General features: G+C 45.8%; 1 protein-coding gene across 2 annotated transcripts; it reads left to right on the top strand.

The window, feature by feature from the left end:
• Nucleotides 1-9,573: 9,573 nt before the first annotated feature.
• Nucleotides 9,574-21,800, top strand: GPX6 (glutathione peroxidase 6). Of its 2 annotated transcripts, XM_073889548.1 has the most exons (6): nt 9,574-9,822; nt 10,281-10,410; nt 13,889-14,042; nt 18,697-18,814; nt 19,289-19,388; nt 20,765-21,800. In XM_073889548.1, the coding sequence occupies exons 3-6, from the start codon at nt 13,889-13,891 to the stop codon at nt 20,969-20,971; spliced, it is 579 nt and encodes a 192-aa protein (XP_073745649.1). In that variant the 5' UTR covers nt 9,574-9,822; nt 10,281-10,410; the 3' UTR covers nt 20,972-21,800. The 2 variants fall into 2 exon arrangements, with proteins under 2 accessions (XP_073745649.1, XP_025714323.1); XM_025858538.2 differs by lacking the exons at nt 9,574-9,822; nt 10,281-10,410 and adding an exon at nt 10,616-10,771.
• The last annotated feature ends 1,101 nt before the right edge of the window (nt 21,801-22,901 follow it).

Genomic DNA, 22,901 nt, shown 5'->3' with positions numbered 1-22,901 from the left:
TTTTAGGGCATCTTTGAAGATACAAGTCCAGTTGTCCCGAGGCATAGCCCATATTTTTGTTTCCTCAATCAGTGCTATTTATCTGGGTCTCTTCTCCTATATTTCTTGTTTTGGAAGTGAGGTCAAAGACTTGAATGGACAGAGATTTTGTATATGACATAAGGTAGAGGTAATATTTTAATTTTTTTCCTGAATGATATCCAATTGAATCATCACTATTTATTTAAAAAACCATCCTTTCTTTTTCTATTACTTTGCGGCGTGCTCTATCATATATCAAGTGTTCTGATGTGTACATGTCTGTTTCTATTTCTTTCCATTGCTCTATTCGTCCTTAAAATTAGCAATGTTTAATGTAGCTTTTAATGTGCAATTATATTTTATAAGCAAGTTCTCCTACCCCCCCAAAAGTCTCGACTATTTTTGACCATTTGCACTTGTATTTAAATTTCTTTTTTTCCAGGTTTTTTTATATTTAAGTTTTTAAGTTTTTATTCCAGTATAGTTAACATACAGTGTTATATTCATTTCAGGTGTACAATATAGAGATTCAGCAATTCTATACACTACTCAGTGCTCATCATGAAGTGCCCTTCTAATCCCCACGACCTATTTCCCCCACCCCACCCCCTCTGGTGACCCTCAGTTTGTTCTCTGGACTTAAGAGTCTGTTTCTTGATGTGTCTCTTTTTTTCTCCTTTGTTTGTTTTGTTTCTTAAATTCCACATATGAATGAGATCATATGGTATTTGTCTTTCTCTGACTGACTTATTTCACTTAGCATAATACCCTCTAGTTCCATCCACATCATTACAAATGGCAAGATTTCATTCTTTTTAATGGCTGCATAATAATCCTGTGTGTGTGTGTGTGTGTGTGTGTGTGTGTGTGTGTGTGTGTGTGTGTGTAGAGAGAGAGAAACAACACATCTTCTGCATCCATTCATCAGTCAATGGACACTTGGGCTGCTTCCATAATTTGTCTACTATAAATAATGCTGCCATAAACATCAACGTGCATGTATCCCTTTGATTTAGTGTTTTTGTATTTTGGGGGTAAATACCCAGTAGTGCAATTACTGGATCATAGAGTAGTCCCATTTTTAACTTTTTGAGGAACCTCCACACTGTTTTCCAGAGTGGTTGCACCAGTTTGTGTTCCCACCAACAATGTAAGAGTGTTTTGCATTCTCCATATCCTCACTAACACTTGTGTTTTTTATTTTAGCCACATTTAAATTTCTTACTCTTTTTTCAAATTCCACAGAAATTTAGGAATTTAGGAAATTTGGGACTTTGCTTGGGATCGCATTGAATCTACAGAATGGTTTGGGTAGAAATGACATTCTTACATCATTGACTCATTCATTAATGTGTATACTAAAAATTAATTTAGGACTCCCCAAACATGTACCAGTTAAGACTTACCTTTCTCATCAAAGCAATCTAGGACATCACTTGCTAACTTTACTGCTGAGTATTTGATTATGTTATTTTTAACAATTAAGCTTAATTTCAGTGGTTTATGAAAAGTATATAGAAATATAGTGAATTTCATATTAATTTTTTATCTAACAACTTTGCTAAAGTCATAAAATTATAATAATTTATTGCTAGTTTCTTTTTAAATTATATGTTCACAGGGTATACTAATGACAATTTCATTTATTTCTAATCTTTGTACCTTAAATTTCCCTCTTTTGCCTTAAATTCACTGTCTAATTCTGCCAATACAATATTGAATTGAGGTAGTAACAGAGACATCCTTTCCTTTACTATTATTTCAGGGGGTAATGATGAAATATTTCACCATTAAGTATGATATTTGTTGCGGATCTGTGTTAGATCCTCTATCAGGTAGAAAAGGTCTCTTCTATTCTCAGCTTGCTATGAGTTTAAAATATGAACCAATGCTGAATTTTATCACATGCTTTTTGAAGTACATATTGAGATGACCATGTGACATTATTTTGTTAAAATGGTATATTAATTGCTTGACTTTGAATGTTAAACCATTTTTGCTTTCCTGGGGGGAGAAATCCAACTTTATATTGCTTAGTTGGTTTGCTAAGATTTTTGTATAGGATTTTTGCAACTACATTCATGAAAAAGATTGAGCCTATGGTTTTTCTTTCTCATAATGTCCTTGTCACATTTTTTTTTTGTCCTTGTCACATTTTGACAGTATGGCTACACTATTCTCATAACATGACTCAGGACTCTTTCTTTTGTTATCCTCTGGAAGATTTTTTGTAAGCTCATGATTAGTTCTTCCTTAAATATTTGGTAGAATTTACCAGTAGAGTCATCTATACCTGGAAAATTGTTTGTGTGAGTTTTTTTTTAAATAAATCAAATATCTTTAAGCATTGAATTATTGTTCATGTTTTGTATTTATTACAGAAAAAATAATATAGAAGAGATACAGTTATATCCTTTTACTAATTTGCCCATTTCATTTAACTCATAAATTCATCAGCAAATTGTTCACGATATGTGTTCTTACCCCCGGAAGTGATGTCTCCTTGGCCATTTCTTTTTTTATTATTATCAAGGAAACTCCACCCCCAACATGGGGCTTGAATTCACAACCTCAAGATCAAGAGTTGCATGCTCTACCAACTGAGCCAGCCAGGCCCTTTCTTTTTCTACTTCTAATATTAGCTATTTGTGCTTTCTCTCTGTTTTTCTTGATCACTTTTGCCACAGAGTTATCAGTAACCGTAATCTTTTTAAAAAGTTTTTGATTAAAACAGTCTCTTTTCTATTTCATTAGTTCTCGCTTCTACCCTTAACAGTTCCTTCCTTCCATTTTCTTTAATTTCCTCCATGCATCCCATGTGTGCAGCCCAGAATGTTTGCCGTCATAGTTTATTTATCATTCAGCTCAAAATACTTCCTAGAGTCCGGAAGCAGGCCATAGAGGACATAAGAATGTAGGAGAGGAAGAAAAACAGCACATTATCTGAAGGAAATCAAGGACACATTGGAACGCTATTAGCGTTGGAGGCCTCTACCCTGAGGCAGAGGCCCAACCAATGTGAAATGTATTTTCAAAGCATAAAACTTTTTTTTTCCAGGAAAAAATATTTTATTTTATAATTTCCATTCTGCTGTCATCTTATAAACATACATTTTTTTATGGTATAGTCTTTAGTTTCCATGTATATAGGAATAGTCTAGTTATTTGTTAGTTGAATAATGGCTTAACTGCATGTGGTCAGAGAATATGGTCTGTGTCACTTCAGTCTTTTGAAATGTATAGATAGTTGGTTTGTAGCCCAGCATATGGTCGATTTTTGTAAATATTCCATGTTTGCTTTAAAATATTTTGTACCCTGCAGTTGTTGGATGTTCTATATATGTCTGCTAGGTCTAATTTGATAAACACACTGATTAAATCTCATTAAGTCTCACCTGTCATTACTCATTCCTGCTTGTTCTATTACTAAAAAACATATGTTAAAGTCTTCCACTGTGATGTGCAGATTTATTTTCTCTGTAGATTTCTGTCAATTTTTAATTTATATATTATTAGTTATGTTATTAGGTGCTTACAAATTTAGAGTTACCATTATCTTCCTGGCGAATTGTATGCTTAATCATTACAAAAACTTTCTCTAAATCCTTGGTTATCCATTTTGTCTTAAAGTCCACCTTGTCTCAAAACAACACAGCTAATTTTATTATGGTTTATTTATGCCTAGTAACTCTTTCCCATCCTTTTACTTTCAAGCATTATATATTTTTCTGTGTTAGGTGTGAAATTTTTCTCTTCTGTTCTATAGCCCATATTCTCTCTTTCTAGTTTTCTTTTGAACTGTTTGGTATGTTTACTCCCCTCCTCCACTCCCATAAGGTTGGTGGTTCTACACACTTTGATCGTTCTTTGAGATTACAAAATGCACCTGGGATATATCAGATTCTAGTCATGAATACTTTGCCTTTTCCCCCTCTCTTTCTAGGCAATGTAAAGACCTTAGAATTTTATAACACTATATCCACACTCTTGAATTATATAATTACATGTTGTATTACTAGTGTGATCAAACAGAGATACATATTACCTATCTAAATATATGAAGAGAAAGATGTTGTTTACATAATCAATCTCCATAATGCATTTACCATGATGGTTAATTTTATGTCAACTTGATTGGGTCCTGGGGTGCCCATATACCTGGTTAAACATTATTTCTGAGTCTGTGAGAGTGTTTCCAGATACAAGGAACATTTAAATTGGTAGAATGAGTAAAGCAGGTTGTTCTCCATAATGTGGGTGGACGTCATCTCATCTATTGAAGGTCTAAATAGAAAAAAAGGCTGAGTAAGAAAGAATTGTGTATTTGAGTTGGGATATTAGTCCTCTGCCTTCAGACTCAGAGTGGAACTTATACCTTCAGCTCCCCGGGTTCTCAAGCCTTCAGACTCAGACAGGGACTACATCAGCTCTCCTGGGTTCCCAGCTTGCTGATAGCAGATCTTGGAACTTCTCAGCCTCCATAATCAGGTAAGCCAATTCCTTATAATAAATCTCTCTCTGTCTCTCTATATATACACACATAAATACATATATATTGTTGTAGTTATTTGTATACTCAACAGGAGATAAGTATAGATATAAATATATAGCTATAGATATCTATATATTTATATATATATCTCAAAGAGGCCTTGAAAATGGGTTATGTGTAGAGACTTGAAGAATCTTGAGGTGTATGATAGAAAAAGCCTAGAATGCCTTGAGCTAACCGTTGCAGAAATATGGATATTAAATAATGCTTCTGGCAAGGGCTCGGAAGGAAAGGAGGAACGTGTTTTGGGAAACTGAAAGAAGGATTCATGACCCCTTTCTGGTACCACTCCAACCTCTGGCTTCCGCTGTGGTATCTTCCCTGCCTTCTAAGTAAAATCTCCCCTGCTTTCCTCCCCTAAGAATATGTGTGATTGTATTTAGTGCCCACTCAGATAATCCAGGATAATCCCTTTATCCCAAGATCCTTAACTTAATCACATCTGCAAAATCTGCGCCATAAAAGATAACGTCTGGGTTCCGGGGATTAACAACTGGTATCTTTGGGGGCTGTTATTCAGGCTACCGCAGAGTCTGGATTTGGGATCAGAACATACTTGAGTGTGAGTCTCAGCTTGACATTTTACTAGGTCTGTAACTTGAGAAGCTATTTATTTTTACTCTGTCTTTATATCCTTACTTATAAAATGGGAGAAAATATTAACCTGATGGTTATTTTGGTGATGCTTCAGTAAGAAAATCTACCTAAATATTCCTGATACTACTACACACGGCGTTAGTAAGACTGATTGTCCTCCCTTTTTGTCCTTCATACTTTGTTCCTTCCTTCCCTCCTTCTTCCCTTTCTCTCTCCTCCCCCTTCATCGCTCCCCTAACTTCTCCCCATTCTCAACCGGCACCCAACTCCTCCAGCATCGGTTGTTTCTACTGACTTTGCTTTTGCAGGTCAGATCCAGGCAGAGGCAGGGTTGCCCGAGATAGGCCGAGAGCTGCAGGGACCCCCCAGGCTAGAGCTCGGTGGGAACCACTGGCAGTGAGAATTCACAGGAAGAAGGGACGCTTCCCAGCTTCTGTGTGTTGCCCCTGACTTGACGGCTACAGGGACAGAGGTCAGTGCTTGTGTTTTAGGTAAGGCTACCGGAGGTCAGAAGGATCAATCGCTCCACTTTCTGGGCCTCTGAAAGGCCATATGTGAATTGAAGAAACTGAAACATTCAGGCATTAAAAGTTAGAGTGGGGCCCCTGGGTGGCTCAGTCGTTAAGCGTCTGCCTTCGGCTCAGGTCATGATCCCAGGGTCCTGGGATCGAGCCCCGCATCGGGCTCCCTGCTCCGCGGGAAGCCTGCTTCTCCCTCTCCCACTCCCCCTGCTTGTGTTGTCTCTCTCGCTGTGTCTCTCTCTGTCAAATAAATAAATAAAATCTTTAAAAAAAACAAGTTTAGGGTTTTCTCAGCCAATACTTTTTTTCCCCAGTCTTCTCAAGGAGGAAGTTGGTCAAATAAATCACCAAAAGATCTGCACCTCTTAAAAGATGTGGAAATATTAAAAGATATGAAGTGTCAAAGGCAGTGAAGGTGATCATCTTATAACCCCAAACCCCTGCCCCAGGCAATAGTTGGGATTTTTGACTTGCGTGTTGATGAGATGACATATTCCTTCCTTCACAGGGAGGAGAAAGGCCCGAGTCACAGAAGCTCTAGGACAGCTGGTTCCATGGCAGAGGAGTTGCTTAGGTCTTGTGGGAGCCAATGGTGTCTCAGACACCCATGGTTGTGTGTGGACTCAGGGGCATCTTCCTGGAACACGAAGTGGGGACAATGGACATTGGCACTCCCTGGAAAAGAGCACATTCCTCTGTACATGCTGTCCCTTTTGCCTCACCAAACACTAGAATTATCTGGTGGAGCAGATGAAGGTGGGGACGTGGGCAGCAGTAGCAAAGCCTCCAGGAGGAGGTTGTTTCAGGACTGGCTGCCTTCGAGAAGGCTCTGGATTAGGGCCATAGCCAGCCTGGATCCAAGGTGTCCTCAAGGATAAGGCAATAGTACACGGAGACTTGGACAGAAATGTAATAGCAGGGGGGTCTGAGTGGCTCAGTAGGTTGAGCGTTTGACTCTTGATTTTGGCTCAGGTCATGATCTCAGGGTCATTAGATCGAGCCCCGGGTCAGGCTGTGCGCTGAGGGCTCAGTGGAGAGTCTGCTTGAGATTCTCTTCCTCTGCCCCTCCTCCCATTTGCGCACTCTCTCTCTAAAAGAAATAAATCTTTTTTTGAAAAAATGTAACAGCAGCAACAACAAAATACAGCAAAATCATCACTCTCCTCAAATTCTCAATACGTGTAGTTAATGGATTTAAAGATGTCAAAGATTAAAAAACAAAAAATTTAGATTTGATGTCAAGTAACTTTATATTTTTAAATCGTACTCTCACGTTTGTAAATTGAAGGAAAGCTGCTTCTCCTGCGCACCCGTCCTCTGGTGGTGAGGATATGAGATGATAAATGAGAAAAGGCGGTTTACAATACACCGGAATGGCGTTACAAACATGGCGGATCCGGAGCAGCAGTCTGTGTCTCTCACCTGCAGGGCAGAGAAGGGGATCCCCGGAGTCCGGCGAGGGCGGCCCCCACGTACCTGGGAAGATGGACTGAACCCGAAAAATCTTTCAGGTAGCAGAGATTCGAATCTCTAAGTTGGGGTTCAGGTAAACAAAGAGGTAGTTTTGTTCTGGAACTAGGATGAAGGCATGCATGGAAGCCATGCAGAGTTGTTTCCTTTGTGATCAAAGAAACTGAGGCTGAAGGAACCTTGCGGTGAGCATGGGGACAGACAGTAGGGAACCGAAGAAAGTGGAAAGCAGTCGGAGAGAATGGAGTTCTTATCTCTGAATGGAAGCTTTGTGTTTCTGAGAGCTGCTCGAACAAAGGGACACAAACTAAGTGGCTGAGAACATGGCAATGTGTTGTCTCACGGTCCTGGCAGCTAGGCATCTCCTTGGCTCTGCTCCCTCTGCAGCCCGTTGGGAAGGAGCCTTCCTTGCCTCTTCCCATGTCTGGTGGCCCCAGACCATCCTTAGTTCGTGGCAGCCTAACTTCAGTCTCTGTCCCCGTCTTTACAGGACAGCCTCACACGATGCTCTTCTTACAAAGAGCCTACTCGAGTATGACCTCACCTTAACTAATCACACTGGCAGCAATCCCATTTTATCCTATTTTAAAATAAGATCACGGGTGCCTGGGTGGCTCAGTTGGTTAAGCGACTGCCTTCGGCTCAGGTCATGATCCTGGAGTCCCAGGATCGAGTCCCACATCGGGCTCCCTGCTCAGCAGGGAGTCTGCTTCTCCCTCCGACTCTCCTCCCTCTCATGCTCTCTCTCTCTCATTCTCTCTCTCTCAAATAAATAAATAAAATCTTTAAAAAAAAATAAATAAAATAAAATAAAATAAGATCACATTCCAAGTTACAGAGGGTTAGGACTTCAATATATCTTTTGGGGGGAACATAGTTCAGCCCACAACACCCTAGAACCTGGTGCAGATCATTGCTCCCCTTAGGACTCCTGCTTATGTCCTTTAAAAATTGCTCCATCTTGACTGGGTCACAGAAACGGTGACTGAGCCAAACTGAACTGAGTCTCACCCTTTGCTGCCCTAGGCTACTTGTGAAAGGCCGCAGGCCTGATCTTGGGTCCAATTCAAAGCCTGGTCAAGCTGTTCGGGATCTGATCTGTGACTCGGTTACTCTCAGGTTACCAATGAAGTCTCGTTTGATAAAATTGTGTTCTATCATTTTGAATAAAAATAGGTCGTTAATATATCACGATATCTTTCAGGAAGGATCCCAAAGTATTGGCTCAGATTTTACCTAAAATGTCAAGAATTGACACCTCAGTGGGTGGATTTTGGGTGATGGAGCCAGTCCAATATGCCAGAAACATAACATTTATGGAGGGAAGTATACACCTGGAAATTTGCCCAGTGTCACATCCAGAGTGCTCCAGGGGAGAATTTCAAATTAACGGTGTAAGAATTAGGGAGGAACCAAAGCATTTTTAACATAAGAGTGATGTCAACAAAGTTGATCTTTAGAAAATTATACAACAGAGGGGCTCAGCCGGTGAAGCATCTGCCTTCAGCTCAGGTCGTGATCCCGGGGTCCTGGGACCCAGGCCCCAGCAGGCTCCCTGCTCAGCGGGGAGTGGGCTTCTTCCCCTTTCTCTGAGCCCCCCTCATGCTTTCTCTCTCTCTTTTTCTCTCTCTAATAAATAAATAAAATCTTTAAAACAAATCATACAGCAGAGGCAGAGTGTGGGGAAGGAAGGAGACAAGCGAAGCGGCAAAGCAAGATTCCTGGACGCAGGTCAGGGAAGTGGGCTCTGGAGGCCAGAAGGGGAATTGTAGCTCCAAGATACACTCCAGGGGACCAGAGACATGTTCCTCCTGCCCGGTGTGCGCTCCACGCCTTCACTTCTCGCTGCTGGAGGCCAAGACCCACGGTGCCCAGAAGTTTGTCCGGAATGTTCGAGCAGGAACGTGGGCAGTTGGAGTTTCAGCCATTGGACCTGCAGCTGAGCTGTCATGGAGCGTCTCCCCGTGACGGCAAGATGAGTCGAGCCCAGGTACAGGTCTCAGTGAGGACTTCGGCACAACCGAAGCAGAGCGAGGGATCGACAGCAGCAACCCAGAGTTGGCTTTCATTTCACCATTACGTCCCAGAGCTCTCCTCTGGCTTCAGTTTTCTCAAGCGTCAAGCTGAGTGCGGGAATGGTTGCTTACCTGTGCCCTGCGCTGGTCTGAGTCCTTTAGAGTGATGATCCCTGTTCAAAGAGGCCCTAGCAGGCCGACTCCAGTAGTTAGCCTGATTTTACAGATGGGAAAACCAAGGCCCAGAGACACGAACTCTGGCTGAGGCAAGGAGCTAGTCAGTGGCACACACAGGTCTTGACGTCAGTGGTCTCTCTGTCACCTCACAGTTTCAGCTCCAGCCATTTTTGTGAACTGAGACCCGCGAGAGGCCAAAGAGCCTGGCAGCGTGCCTAGGTCTGTGCCGGAGGAGGGCGCCTTCTGCAAATGCCCTGGGAACGCGCAAGGCAGGATCGGGCGCCAGCGACCAGGCCAGTTTACAGGCCTTTGAGAAGAGCTCAGAAATCTGCGCCAACAGCAGGCTTGGCTTCCAACGGGTTCCCAAGCATTCAACCCGAGCCCGCCTTCAGTTCCAGGAGCAGAGCGCGCCCAGTGCGTGAACCTGGCAGGGCCGGACTGGGAGGGGCTTCGCGCTCGGCAGGAAGGAGTTACCACCCCAGTGCGCAAGGGACTTCAGCGCGGCCCAGCCGGCCGTGAAACCCGCGGGGGCTGCTGACAGCGGGCTGGGGGCGCTTTCCGCTCGCTCCCATGAGGGCCTCACCGCAGGGCTTGGCGGGGGGGGCGGGTCAGAGACGACTGCAGCGAAGGAGACTGCAGCCCGGGGCCGTCCCGGACTCAGTTCAGGGCTTTGTGCCGGTGTCTTACCTCGGCGGATGTGCCCCGCCGCAGGACCTGCGCCAGCAAGCTCCCGGCCAGGGAACCGGTGGCCGGGCAGAGCGCGTGACACACCCTGGCCCCGCGGCCGGACTTCATCGTTAGGTAACTGTGCTGTGACTCTGGCGGAAGTTTGAGAGACGGGACGGAGGGTGAACGTCATCCGGGACCACGATTCTCAAACTTTACTGTGCATATACATCATGTGACGGTCTTGTTTTTAAAAAGCAGATTCTGATTCCGTGGATGCGGAGCGAGCCCCTAGGAGGCGCGGGTCCCCTGGGGAGGGTGGACACAGCACTTCTGGCTCCAAGGAGAGAGGCCTCCACCGCCACCCGCCGGGACACGTGCGCCACGACAGGTGCAGGTCTCCTCCCGAACGCACGCGGGGTGGGGGAGGGGAGGCGGAGCGGCGGGGCTGGTGGAGGGGCGCGAGGGCTGGGGAGAAGGCCAGGGCGGAGCGGGGGGAAGGAGGACCGTGGGGAGGGGGCAGGTGCATGCGCGTGCGTGCGTGCGTGAGTGTGCGCGCGTGCACGCTGCTCTGCGATTGGAGGGCGCGTCTTCGCTCCGATCCCACCAGGGGCTCAAAAGGGGCCGAGGCGCTCGGGGCGCCGCAGACCCGCCTGGCCCTGTGCGCACGAGCCATGCTCCAGCAGCTCTGGGCTTCGTGGCTTTTCCCACTGTTCCTGGCCGGCCTCGCCCAGCCGACCCAGAAGATGAAGGTGAGTGTCCCGTTGGGGACCCAGCGGACTGCAGCACCTGAAGCCTGGCCTGCTCTCGGGGGACGCGAGGAGTCCTCCCTCGTCCTCTCCAAGGCCGGGCCCGCCTCCCGAGCTCTGCAGACCCCGGCCGCTGCGTCTCCGAGGCGGGGGCTCCGCGAAGCCGACTCCCTTACGCGGACCTTCTCCGTCCCCGGGAGGTCGTGGAAGCTCAGGTGGACGGAGGGCTGAGGCTGCTGTCGTGCCCGCCCCTCCGCCGCTGCCCCTGCTCTGAGCTCGGGGCAGCCTTGTGGGTCCGGGAAACGGGACACGTAGGGGCAAGGGGATGGGAGGGAGGGAGGCTGCCCGGCTTCCTCAGAGAGCTGAGACCCGGGGCAGGGGAAGAGCAGCCAGCTGATGCTGGAATGTACTCTGGGGAGTGTCAGGGTCAGCGAAGAGGGGCTTCCCCCCTCCCCCGGGGATAACAAAACCCAGAAGGCCAGGGTAGCTGTTGGCCAATTTTAATTTTAGGGGAGGGGGGCGTGGTGAGCGGGGTGGGGGTGGGGGAGTGGGGGAGTGGGGGAGAACAAAGCTTGGACCAGGGTAAGAGGATTTGCTCTTAGGTTCGGTGGTGCCCTTGATCTCCTGATGCCCTTGGGGAAAAAATCTCCACCCTGGAGGTCAGTAGCCGCCCTGTAAGAAAAGTTAGTATGTATATGCCTTAGGACGCAGGGTGGCGATTCCAGTGGGTGACTTGAGGTACCAACAGGTTTTAACTTTAAAACCAGACAAATTCATTCAAAAACTCAGCCTCATTTGTGGATTTAAACCAGTTACATGTCTTTTATTAGCTCCCTTCCCCCCTCCCCCATAGAAGGTGGAGAATATCCGTGGTTGAGTGCAGTGATCCCCAGACAAGAATCATTTGGGGGGCTTGTTAAAGCACAGGGTGCTGGGTCCCACCTGATGTGGGGCGGTGAGCGAAGAGTCAAGAAAGCATTCTTGACACGTTTTCAGTGCAAAAAGATGCTTTATTATAGCACAGGGACAGGACCCGTGGGCAGGATGAGCTGCACTGGGGCTGTGAGGAGTGACTGATCACATACTTTTTAGTTAGTGGTGGTTAGGGATAGCGTAAATGTCTAAGGAATTTGGAAATAAGGCTTCCAGGACCTTGAGGGGCTAGCTGCTGTTAGGATAAAGTTATTTACTGCTGCCTAGTAAAACATTAGTCATGAGACCCTTAAGATGTGTTATCAGGGGGCCATGTGCTTGGAGGATTGCTGGTTTTACTGTTACAAAAGTGAAGTTACACTAACCAGAGCAAAGCTATACTGGTAAAATGTTAAAGGAGCTGGAGGAGTGTTACAATCTGTATGCCTCAGGAACTCTGCCTGGAGACTGGGAGCTGAGCTGAAGCAAAGTACCGCCTTCGTTCCTTTTCTCCAATCCCCACCCACAAAGTTTCTGATTCAGCGGATCTCAGGAGAACCAGGAACTTGCATTTCTTTCTTTTTTTTTTTTTTAATTCAAGTTAGTTAACATATAGTGAAGTATTGGTTTTAGGAGTAAAATTTAGTGATTCATCACTTACATACGACACCCAGAGCTCATCACAGCAGGTGCCCTCCTTAATGTCCATCCCCCATCTAGCCCATCCCCACCCACCTCCCCTCCAGCAACCCTCAGTTTGTTCTCTTAACTATAGAGTCTTATGGTTTGCCTTCTTCTCTGTTTTTATCTTATTTTATCTTTTCCTTCCCTTCCCCTATGTTCCACTGTTTTGTTTCTGAAATTCCACATATGAGTGAAACCATATGATAATTGTCTTTCTGTGACTTATTTTGCTCAGCATAATACCCTCTAGTTCTATCCACGTCATTGCAAATGGCAAGATTTCATTCTTTCTGATGGCTGAGTACTCACTCTTCCATTGTATATATATACCACATCTTCTTTATCCATTCATCTGTCAATGGACATCTGGACTCTCCTCATAGTTTGACTATTGTTGATAATGCTGCTGTAAACATTGGGATGCATGTACTCCTTTGAATCTGTATTTTTGTATATTTGGGATAAATACCCAGTAGTGCAATTGCTGGGTCATAGGGTAGCTCTATTTTCAACTTTTTCAGGAACCTCCATACTGTTTTCCAGAGCGGCTGCACCAGCTTGCACTCCCACCACCAGTGTGGGAGGGTTCCCCTTTCTCCAAGTCCTCGCCAACCTCTGTCATTTCCTGACTTGTTAATTTTAGCCATTCTGCCTGGTGTGAGGTGGTATCTCATTGAGGTTTTCCTTTGTATTTCCCTGATGGTGTGGAGCATCTTTTCATGTGTCTGTTGGCCATCTGGATGTCTTCTTTGGAGAAGTGTCTCAGGAACTTGCATTTCTAATATGCCTTGGTGATACTTGTTCAGGTCTTCAAACTGCTCTGAGTGCTGTGTTTTTGGTTCCCTGGGACGTGTAAGATGATGCACATAAAATGCTCCAAGACCAGCATTTGTAAGACCATCTCCCCTCTATGAAATAAAAACAAGGCAACCTATGGGGGGCGTCCAGGTCTATGTCAGCCACTACTGCCTGCTTGGGGGGTAATTACAGCCGTAGAAAGCCCTCTTGTGAATAAAAGGCTGCATTTTTGAGTATCGGATCCCTTCAAACTGGAGCAGAACTGACCTCGGAGTCGGAAAGATCCAGCCCTTCCTGTCTACAGTTTTCTTGGGATTCTACATCCCAGTTTGCGGGGCGATATCCATTGAGAGACCAAAGCTGGGAACATCACAAAGTGCTTGTCCTGCCCCCACCACAGGCTTTTTTTTTTTTTAAGATTTTATTTTTTAAGTAATCTCTACACCCAACATAGGGCTCGAACTCACAACCCCAAGATCAAGAGTCGCACGCCCTACTGACTAAGCCAGCTAGGCGTCCCCCACACAGAAAGGATTTTAACTTATAAGACACACATTGTAGTTGTGGCCTCACCATAACTAAAAATATTACTGGAAAAAGTCTCTTTGGTTCTTCGAATTTTGAGGTATTACATGAAAGATCTCTGAGTGCTTTGCAAAAGTCCACGCGTGTTGGGGGTTATTGTTTATCTTATTATCACATCATTGTGGTTTTGTTACATTTCAGATGGATTGCTACAAGGGGGTGACGGGCACCATCTATGAGTATGGAGCCCTCAGCCTCAATGAAGAGGAGCACATTCCGTTCAAGCGGTACGCGGGCAAGCACGTCCTCTTTGTCAACGTGGCTACCTACTGTGGCCTGACAGCTCAGTACCCCGGTAAGAGCTCAGGTTTCAATTCCTCTGGAACTAGCTTTGTCAGATGTGGCCATATTCTAATTCCAGAAGTTTTCCTAATTTATTATTGGGAGGAGCGGAGTGAGGGGGGGATAGGTGATCATGGGCGTCTGTCCCCCTAAATCCTGTCACTGCTGTACTCCTTCCGAGGACAAGAGAGTTATCTACAGATTTGAGAAATAAGATTCTCCCAAAGATTTAATCAAAGACCACCAGGAACCTACCTATCACTGAACAAGTGGGGTTTGTTGCTCGATGCCCTGAGGGAGAACGTATACTCTAGGGAACCATGGGGCTTCTCATTAAGAAAGTGCTAGAAAGAACTTATCTGAGAATCTGGGCTTGTGTTAGGTGCTTTGGGGAAGGATTCAAGGAACTGAAGCTTTGCCCTGAATTGGATGCTGTCAGGAAATGGGGAGAATTCTGTGACTGTGATTCAGTTATGTCTTAATAAATCATATCTACAAGGTCGTAGGAATACAGCTCTAAAACTGTAGCTGGTAAAGAAGCAGAAGTCACTTACATTGGCAGGGAGATGCTTGGCCATTTTTGCAATTTGGACAAGGTTCATGTTTTGTCTGTGTTAAATATGATTATGGAGTGGTCTTGTTTTTGTCTTGACTTATGATCACTGTGACCATGATGTTGTGTGATATTGATGTCCTGTGAAATTGGTTGTGTTTTTTTTTTAAGATTTTATTTATTTGTCAGAGAGAGAAAGCACGAGCACAAGCAGAGGGAGAGGCAGAGGGAGAGGGAGAAGCAGGCTTCCCTGCTAAGCAAGGAGCCCGAATTGGGCCTAGATCCCAGGACCCTGGGACCATGGTGGGATCATGGCTCAGGATCATGAACTGAGCTGACAGCAAGGCGCTTAACTGACTGAGCCACCCAGGCGCCCCTGTGAAATTGTTTAACAGGAGGACACAAAGCCCTAGCTATGACCCCAGGCCAGAGTCTAGCTTGCAAGGGGCTGCCTCTATCGTTCTCATTGGTGGCTTCTGGGAACAATAGCAGAGAGGACAGATCTTGGATCTTTTGGAAAATGCTCTTGGATTCCGCAGCCCCCGCCCCCCCCCCCCCGGTGATAGAGAAGAGAGAAATGTAGCTTTATGGTGGATATTTAGCGTGATGGCTATTTGGAAAGATGCTCCATCTCCAAGTGTGGCCCGACCTTCTTCTAGATGACTGAAGTGGATTGTCTTTGTGTACTCCTGGGGAAGAATTTGGTTTCCATGTTGATCCAGAAAAGGTTATTTAAAGTTTCAGATGGATTGTAATAGAGATAAATGCAGTTTCTGACATGCCACAGACTTAATTTTTCTGCTCTTTTAAAATGCTTTTTTCAAGATTAATGCAAAAGGTTAATTGTACCAAATGCCACAAAGAAATGAGTCAAAATAATACGTGAGCAGTTTTTTTTTAAAGATTTTATTTATTTATTTGAGAGAGAGAGAATGAGAGAGCACGAGAGGGAAGAGGGTCAGAGGGAGAAGCAGACTCCCCACTGAGCAGGGAGCCCGATGCGGGACTCGATCCCGGGACTCCAGGATCATGACCTGAGCCGAAGGCAGTCACTTAACCAACTGAGCCACCCAGGCGCCCCATGTGAGCAGTTTTTAAGAAAAATTTTCCACATGTTGACATTGGTGTCTAGTCAACTGATCAAAAATATAAAGTCCCATCAATTTGTCTTTTTTCCCCATCAATTTGTCTTAATGGGATTTCAGTGATAAGAAATCCAAGAATTTTCTTTTTTTAACACCACTTAAATTTAAGTATATTGCAATCTTACCTCTAAGATACACGGCTCACTAAATTTTGATATTTTAAATTAACTTTCAGGGGCTCCTGGGTGGCTTAGTCGGTTAAGCGACTTGATTTCAGCTCAGGTTTTTATCTCAGGGTCGTGAGATTGAGCCAGTGCAAAGCCTGATTAAGATTCTCTCTCTCCCTCTGCCCCTCCCCACCCCACTCACACTGTCTCTCTAAAAAGAAAAAAAAAAAAGGAACAGTCAGCAGATGCTATGGTCTGAATGTTTGTGTCCCCCCAAAATTCCTATGCTGAAATCCCAATGCCCAATATGATGGTAACAGGAGGTGGGGCCTTCAGGAGATGTTGAGGTCGTGAGGGTGGAACCTCCCTGAGTGGGATTAGTGCTTTTATAAAAAGAGACCACATAGAACCCCTCAGCCCTTGCACCATGGGAGAGGCCTGAAGTCTGCAACCTAGTAGAGGGCCTTTGCTAGAACCCCACCATATTAACACCATGATCTTGGACTTCCAGAACTGTGAGGAATAGGTTCTTATTGTTCACAAGCCCCTTGGTCTATCGTATTTGTTATAGCAACCTAAAAGGACTAATACAGAGGGGGGTGCTTGATTTAGGGAAAAGTTATATAGAAATAGCCCCTCCTGGGGCGCCTGGGTGGCTCAGCTGTTAAGCGTCTGCCTTCGGCTCAGGTCATGATCCCAGGGTCCTGGGATCGAGCCCCGCATCGGGCTCCATGCTTGTGTTCCCTCTCTTGCTGTGTCTCTCTCTGTCAAATAAATAAAATCTTTAAAAAAAGAAATAGCCCCTCCTTCAAAGAACAACAAAAAACAAATGGCTCACATTCACCAAGAGAACCTAAAGACTTTTTAAATTTAATGGTGAAATTGTGCATAAAAAGATATTTTCAGAAATGCAGATTATAGGAAGATGTGACATTTAAAAGAATTTTGGGGTCACTTTGTATTTATTATTTTTATGTATAATCAGCCCTAGGGAGAACCTGAAAAGCTACAGACTAAATCTTTATTTAATTTATATAAAATCTCAGGATCTAATTATAAGAGCCTAAACAACAGTTTAGTATCATTTAGCAAGTAGGGGTTTTCCTCCTTTCAAAAAGTTAAATTTGAGGGGCGCCTGGGTGGCTCAGATGGTTAAGCATCTGCCTTCAGCTCAGGTCATGATCCCAGGGTCCTGGGATTGAGTCCCACATCAGGCTCCCTGCTAGGTGGGGAGCCTGCTTCTCCCTCTGCCTCTCTCTCTCTCACTCTCATGAATAAATAAATAAAACATTTAGAAAAAAAAAAGTTAAATTTGAAGAAAAATATAGTAAGTTTAAAAAGTTGTGGTATATAAACAGCAGTTCCGTGGAATGTGAATCTGCTTTTAAATCTGTTTCAATTTAGTTTTAATTTAAATTTGTGTTGAATAGGGAATATATTCACATTGAAAATTTAAAAGATGCAAAAGAGTTTAAGAGTGAAAACTTCCAGGGGGCGCCTGGGTGGCTCAGTTGGTTGAGTGCCTGACTCTTTGTTTCAGCTCAGGTCTTGATCTCAGGGTCGTGAATTCAAGCCCTGTGTTGGGCTCCGTGTTAAAAAAAAAAAAAAAAAAAAAAAAAAAAAGAGTGAGAACTCCCACCTTTCTTCTTTTTGGGTAACCAGGGTTATCAGTTTATGGTGTACATTTTCATAAATCTTTAACGTACAGGCAAGCCAATCTCTCTCTCATATATGCAAATACACACACAGCTGATTCTGCACCTTGCTTTTTCACATAATACGGTATCTCAGATATTCTTCTCTATCGATGCATGAGCTTCCTCATTTATTTGAAGCCACAGTTTTCCTCTCTGTTGCTGTGACGTAACTTACTAAATTAGAACATGAGAATTTTAAAAAGTGTCTCATTCAGATTTTACTCCAGACGCGGAAATTCAGAGTTGAAGGCCTTTGCGGGAGGACTAGAAGCAGGGTCTGCTGAGTGTTTCTGCCCTAGGAAGGACGTATTCTCGATGGCGGACGAGGAAGGCGAGTATGGATGGAAACTGAGAAACCTATGGTGGCAGGAAGGCACCGTCATTTAAGCCGAGGGCTTTAGGGGGGACAGCAGCGGGTGGAGCCGAGTCTGGGTGGGGCCGACGGGCCCTGGGACTGAATTAGTCGGGACTGAGAGTGGCTGACGGTGGAAACACTGGTACGGGTCTAGACAAACAAGTTGGAAGCCCTCCTGGCGTCAGTAGAAAGCAGTCTGGAGTTTGTAGCCTGGAGCCCCAGTGAGTGTCCCGGGGAGATGGCATCGGTTAGGTCACTGCAGTTGACCAGAGAGTAGAGAATGGTCCGGAGCCGGGCTCAGATTTCTGCTTCCCTCCACAGTGCCCAGGTGAGGGGACCAAACAGTGCTCCTGGGGGGTGGGGGGTGACTGGGGTGTCAGGTGTGTCATCGTGGGGCACAAAGGGGCAGGGGAAGCAGGTCCATTTTGTTTGCCTTCTTCTTAAAAATGTTTGATCAGTCAGTCGATCCCCACTAAGGAAGCTGACCTGGCATTTTAACTTTTAATTCCCTTCAAAATCCAGCAGGCCTCCCGCCCCACCCACGGGCTAACCCATCTGTGCTCTCTAGGGGCGCCCCTCGTGGATGGTGCAGTGGAGCCACGTAGGGAACCGCCACACAAGAAGGATGGCAGCTATCTGGGTGTGTTTCTGGCAACCTGTGTTCTAGCTTTGTGCTCTGCCTCCCCAGTCTCTGTAATCTCCCACCTTCCCCTTACAGTCCTCACTGTGCGCGTGTGACACATGGACGCGTGCCGAGGTCCCCCGCTGCTCCAGGCCGGGCTGCCCACGCTGCTCACTGTCTCCCCGCAGAACTGAATGCCCTGCAGGACGAGCTGAAGCCTTCTGGTGTCGTTGTGCTGGGCTTTCCCTGCAACCAGTTTGGAAAACAAGAACCAGGAAAGAACTCAGAGATCCTTTCTGGGCTCAAGTGAGTGCCGGCCCGGGACCCTCCACAGGCCCTGTCAGGACTTCCCTTCCTCCTTCTGCCTGGAGGCCTCTTCTTCTGGAAGTTTCTGGGGCGGGTGGTGGATCACTGGGTTCAGGAACATCCTTGTGAAGCTTCACGTGCAAGCTTTTGCGTGGCTGGCGATGCCCACGCGTTCACTCTGCCTCGAGTTCTTGATGGTGACACTAGGGGAATATGGATGGGAAAAGCAGTGCAGGGCAAAGGAGGGGCTGTGGGAGATAGAAATGAACCGGGAATCCCGACCTTCAAATACTGCCCTCCAGCCTACTGGCTCCCTAAAGCATGGAGTCCTGACCCCCAGACATCTTTCTTTCCCCACCTTCCCTGTCTACCATCTCTCTTTATCTCTAACTTCCTTTTGTGGAGTTGTGGTGGCCGTTACCAAACTCCTTGTCCTAACTTGGACCCTCTTGGGAACACTCTGGTTCATTGCAGGTATGTGCGTCCGGGTGGTGGCTTTGTCCCCAATTTTCAGCTCTTTGAGAAAGGGGATGTGAATGGAGAAAAAGAACAGAAGGTCTTTACTTTCCTGAAGGTGAGTAACCACCCACCTGCCTTGAATTGGTCAAGTAGGTAGAGATTCCCCTGAAAGCATGGGGCTCATTTCTAGGATTGAGATTGGACTCCTTGGGAAGAAATGCTCAGATAAGTTCAGGAATCATGGGAAGATCCATTGTGAGCTGTGAGCTTCAAGTATGGGCCACCGAGCGTGGCAGCTGTGATGGGGACCGATGCCCCCAAATGAACGGCCATGATTGGTTCATTGACCATCAGTCATAGAATCTCTCGTAGGTGCGAGAAGCTGTGCCACACAGGGAGCCCAGACCTGCTAAGGGGCCCAGCCCCTCCCTGGGGGACCCCTATGCAATCGGGGAGACAGACGTGGAGTACAGAATGGAGATGTGGTAATGGACCGGGGAGCCACTGAGTGTTAGAACCACGGAAGACCACAGAACCACCCAAAGTCCTCTTAGGCTGGCCCGCCAAACAAGTCTGGTCCTTGTTGAAATTTTCATCCATCCATGGCAAACTGAAAAAAACCCCACAATGTGCAGAGTTTTTTGCAAAGCTCAATTTATTGAATATAAAAGACCATCATTTATTCTGATACTAAATTAATATTTGGTTAAATCATACAAATTACCATTTGTGTGGTACCAAAAATGGTGATACGATCAATTTTATTTTCTTCAACCTAATACTTAAAAATCTGTTAATTTTTAAATTTACAGTTATAGTCGACTTTTGATTTTTCTTTTTTAAAAAATTTTTTTTTATTTATTCATGAGAGACAGAGACAGAGAGAGAGAGAGAGAGACAGAGGGAGAAGCAGACTCTCTGCTGAGCAGGGAGCCCGATGTGGGACTCGATCCCAGGACCCTGGGATCATGACCTGAGCCGAAGGCAGACGCTTAACCATCTGAGCCACCCAGGCGCCCCGCGACTTTTGATTTTTCTTATTGTCAAAATAAATGTTGGTTATTTTACATTAATCTCCAAAAAATAGTTATTGAACTTTTACCAGACTATGAAGCCCAACTCTGGGAACGACTACTCTAAACCAAACCATTTTTTTTTTCCAGCTAAGAAACCTGAAGCTATAGAATGATATGACTTATCAAAGAAAACAGAAGATAGTATTTTACTGACACACCATGATATAATCCTGGGAGGGGCAGACAGGGAAGGGAGGAATATTTTCTGTTTACGGTCATACTCTCTAGCTCTTGGTTGATTGCTAGTTGCTATGTTGGTAATGTTGCCTTGAAATATCTGTGGTTCATTGGGAGCATGTCAGGTAGTCGGTATGTTGAGACGCAGGATGGTGAGTAGACTCTTCTAGGGTTGGGGATAAGACTGGATCACAGAGAAGCAGAAAAAAAACTACTATTTTTCCTATCTCTGCTCCAGAACTCCTGCCCTCCAACCTCTGATCTTTTGGGCTCAGCAAGCCAACTCTTCTGGGAGCCCATGAAGGTCCATGACATCCGCTGGAACTTTGAGAAGTTCCTGGTGGGGCCTGATGGAGTCCCTGTCATGCGCTGGTTCCACAAGGCTCCCGTCAGCATGGTCAAGTCAGACATCCTGGAGTACCTGAGACAGTCCAAAACCAAGTAGGAAGGGCCAGAGACCGTCAGAAGTGGCTACCTGCCTCCCACCTAAAGAACATGCTTAACACTGACTGGATCCATCTTTGCTCCACGTTCCTTCCCACCCAGTGTCCCTATAGCCAAACCATCCTGTATCACCCAAGTGTGTGTGTGCACTGGTGTACATACGTTCATGAGTGTGTTTGAAAACAAGGGAAAGAATACCTTTGTCCCCAACTCTCTGCTCCCAAAATTCCAAGTTTTTTCCACTCCATCCCAAAGGAAAAACATATTTCAGGGTAGATGGTTCAGATGACCCAATGTCCCTAAAAAGGCAATGCCCAGAAGTTCTGACATCTGTCCTTTCTCCATCCTGAAGGTTTAAAGCAGCAGAAACTGGACGACTCTCAAGATTCCCTTTGTAGCCTTTCTCTCTTCCAAGATAAACCTGCGTTGTTAAGCTCTTCCTGTCCCGAATGCAGTCTTCACTCCCCCCGGTGCCCTGTAGTTCTCTTTCTGACAGGATCTCTGAAGGCTGGCCTCACATGAAAGGAGGGGCATCTCCATGGTGGGTCCCAAAACCCCTCTGGGTCGGACCCTACCAGAGCCTGCCTTGGTGCCTGTCCCCTGTGCATTGAGGCCACGGCACCTGGGCAGGGATGTCCCTTCATTCTGAAGGATGGGCTTTCCCCTCACCCTGAGCTGCTCCACCTTCAAACGCCTTCTTATCTCTGTCTCAAATAAAGAGAATTCTGCAGCAGTGGGCTTCCCTCAGTGTTTTCCCACCCCCATATTATGTCTGGGACGTCTTCCTCTCTCACTTGGTCCCTGCTTCCTCTGATCCGTCACCTAGCTCCTCAAACGCCCATCCAGACACCAGGCGGGGCTGGCTGCTGTGGACCGCTGTGAGGGGTGGACACGGGCCTCCCAGAGCCCGCTGCCCCCCGCCCGTTCCGGTCTCCCGGGGTCCCACCTGCGAGGTAGCCTTGCTTTCTCTAAACAACAAAGACACAGACGTTCTTCTGCCTATAAAATTCCTGCTCGTTGTTAAAAATCTAAAAACACCTAAGAACAGGAGAAAAGTATACCAAAACCTCCTCCTCATCCGAGGAGTAGAGAACGTGCCGGGAAGCCCTGTGTAAAGGCTGTTTTATCATCAGAGTTCAGTCTTTTATGTGAGGACAGATTTCAGAATATCAGAAACTAAGAGAAGCTGGTACGAGGAAGTGAAATGAAATAGCTGTTTTCTCCCTTTCAAAAATTACTTTGAACATATTTCAAATATTTTTTGCCCTTTAAATTCTTTGTACTTTAAAATATTATTTTGCACTTGAAAAGTGGAATTTAAATATCCGTGGTAACGTGAGACCCTGCAATCCTGTTGTGTACAAAATGGAATGATCCCGGACTTAAACTTTATACAGCAACATGAAAACCAGGGGTGACAAGGAAAGCGACTCCAGCTTCCAGAACGAACACAGGCACTCTGGAAGCCCTGGGACCACCAGTGATGATGCGGTCCTCAGGGAAGACACGGCGTCTACGCAGTAACAGCCACGAGGGAGACCTGGGGTCTCAGCTCCAGGAGTGGGCTGCTTCTAACATTCAGAGGTGGTAGACACACGTGGAAAATTTAATCTTCTTGCATTGAGAATCTAGTAAGGAAAGAAAGTGGCAGTCTGTGGCCATACGCACAGGATGTGAGACTTCCGTGGGACTCAGGGCCCCAGCACAGTCGTGAGGCAGTGAGGGGACCCCGGAGCCTGCTTGCGGTGGTGTGGAGAAATGGGTCTCGTTGTTGAGCTGCTTCTGGGTCTCTGGTGTTCTTGAGAACCCCCGGGACCTTAGCAGTCCTCAGCAGGGGTCCAAATCCGTTAGTGTTTTCAGATCAGAAGCGTCAGGGTCTAGGCGGTGGGTGGAGGAGGGTGGGGGTGCACAGTGTATGGGTTCAGCCCAAC

Source organism: Callorhinus ursinus, unplaced genomic scaffold (assembly GCF_003265705.2).
Source record: "Callorhinus ursinus isolate GAN/ISIS: 27379988/994484 unplaced genomic scaffold, GSC_fseal_2.0 scaffold109, whole genome shotgun sequence".
In the NCBI taxonomy this organism is placed as follows: Eukaryota; Metazoa; Chordata; class Mammalia; order Carnivora; family Otariidae; genus Callorhinus; species Callorhinus ursinus.
Note: the sequence above shows the minus strand (reverse complement) of the source record. Positions and strands in the feature narration are given on the sequence as shown.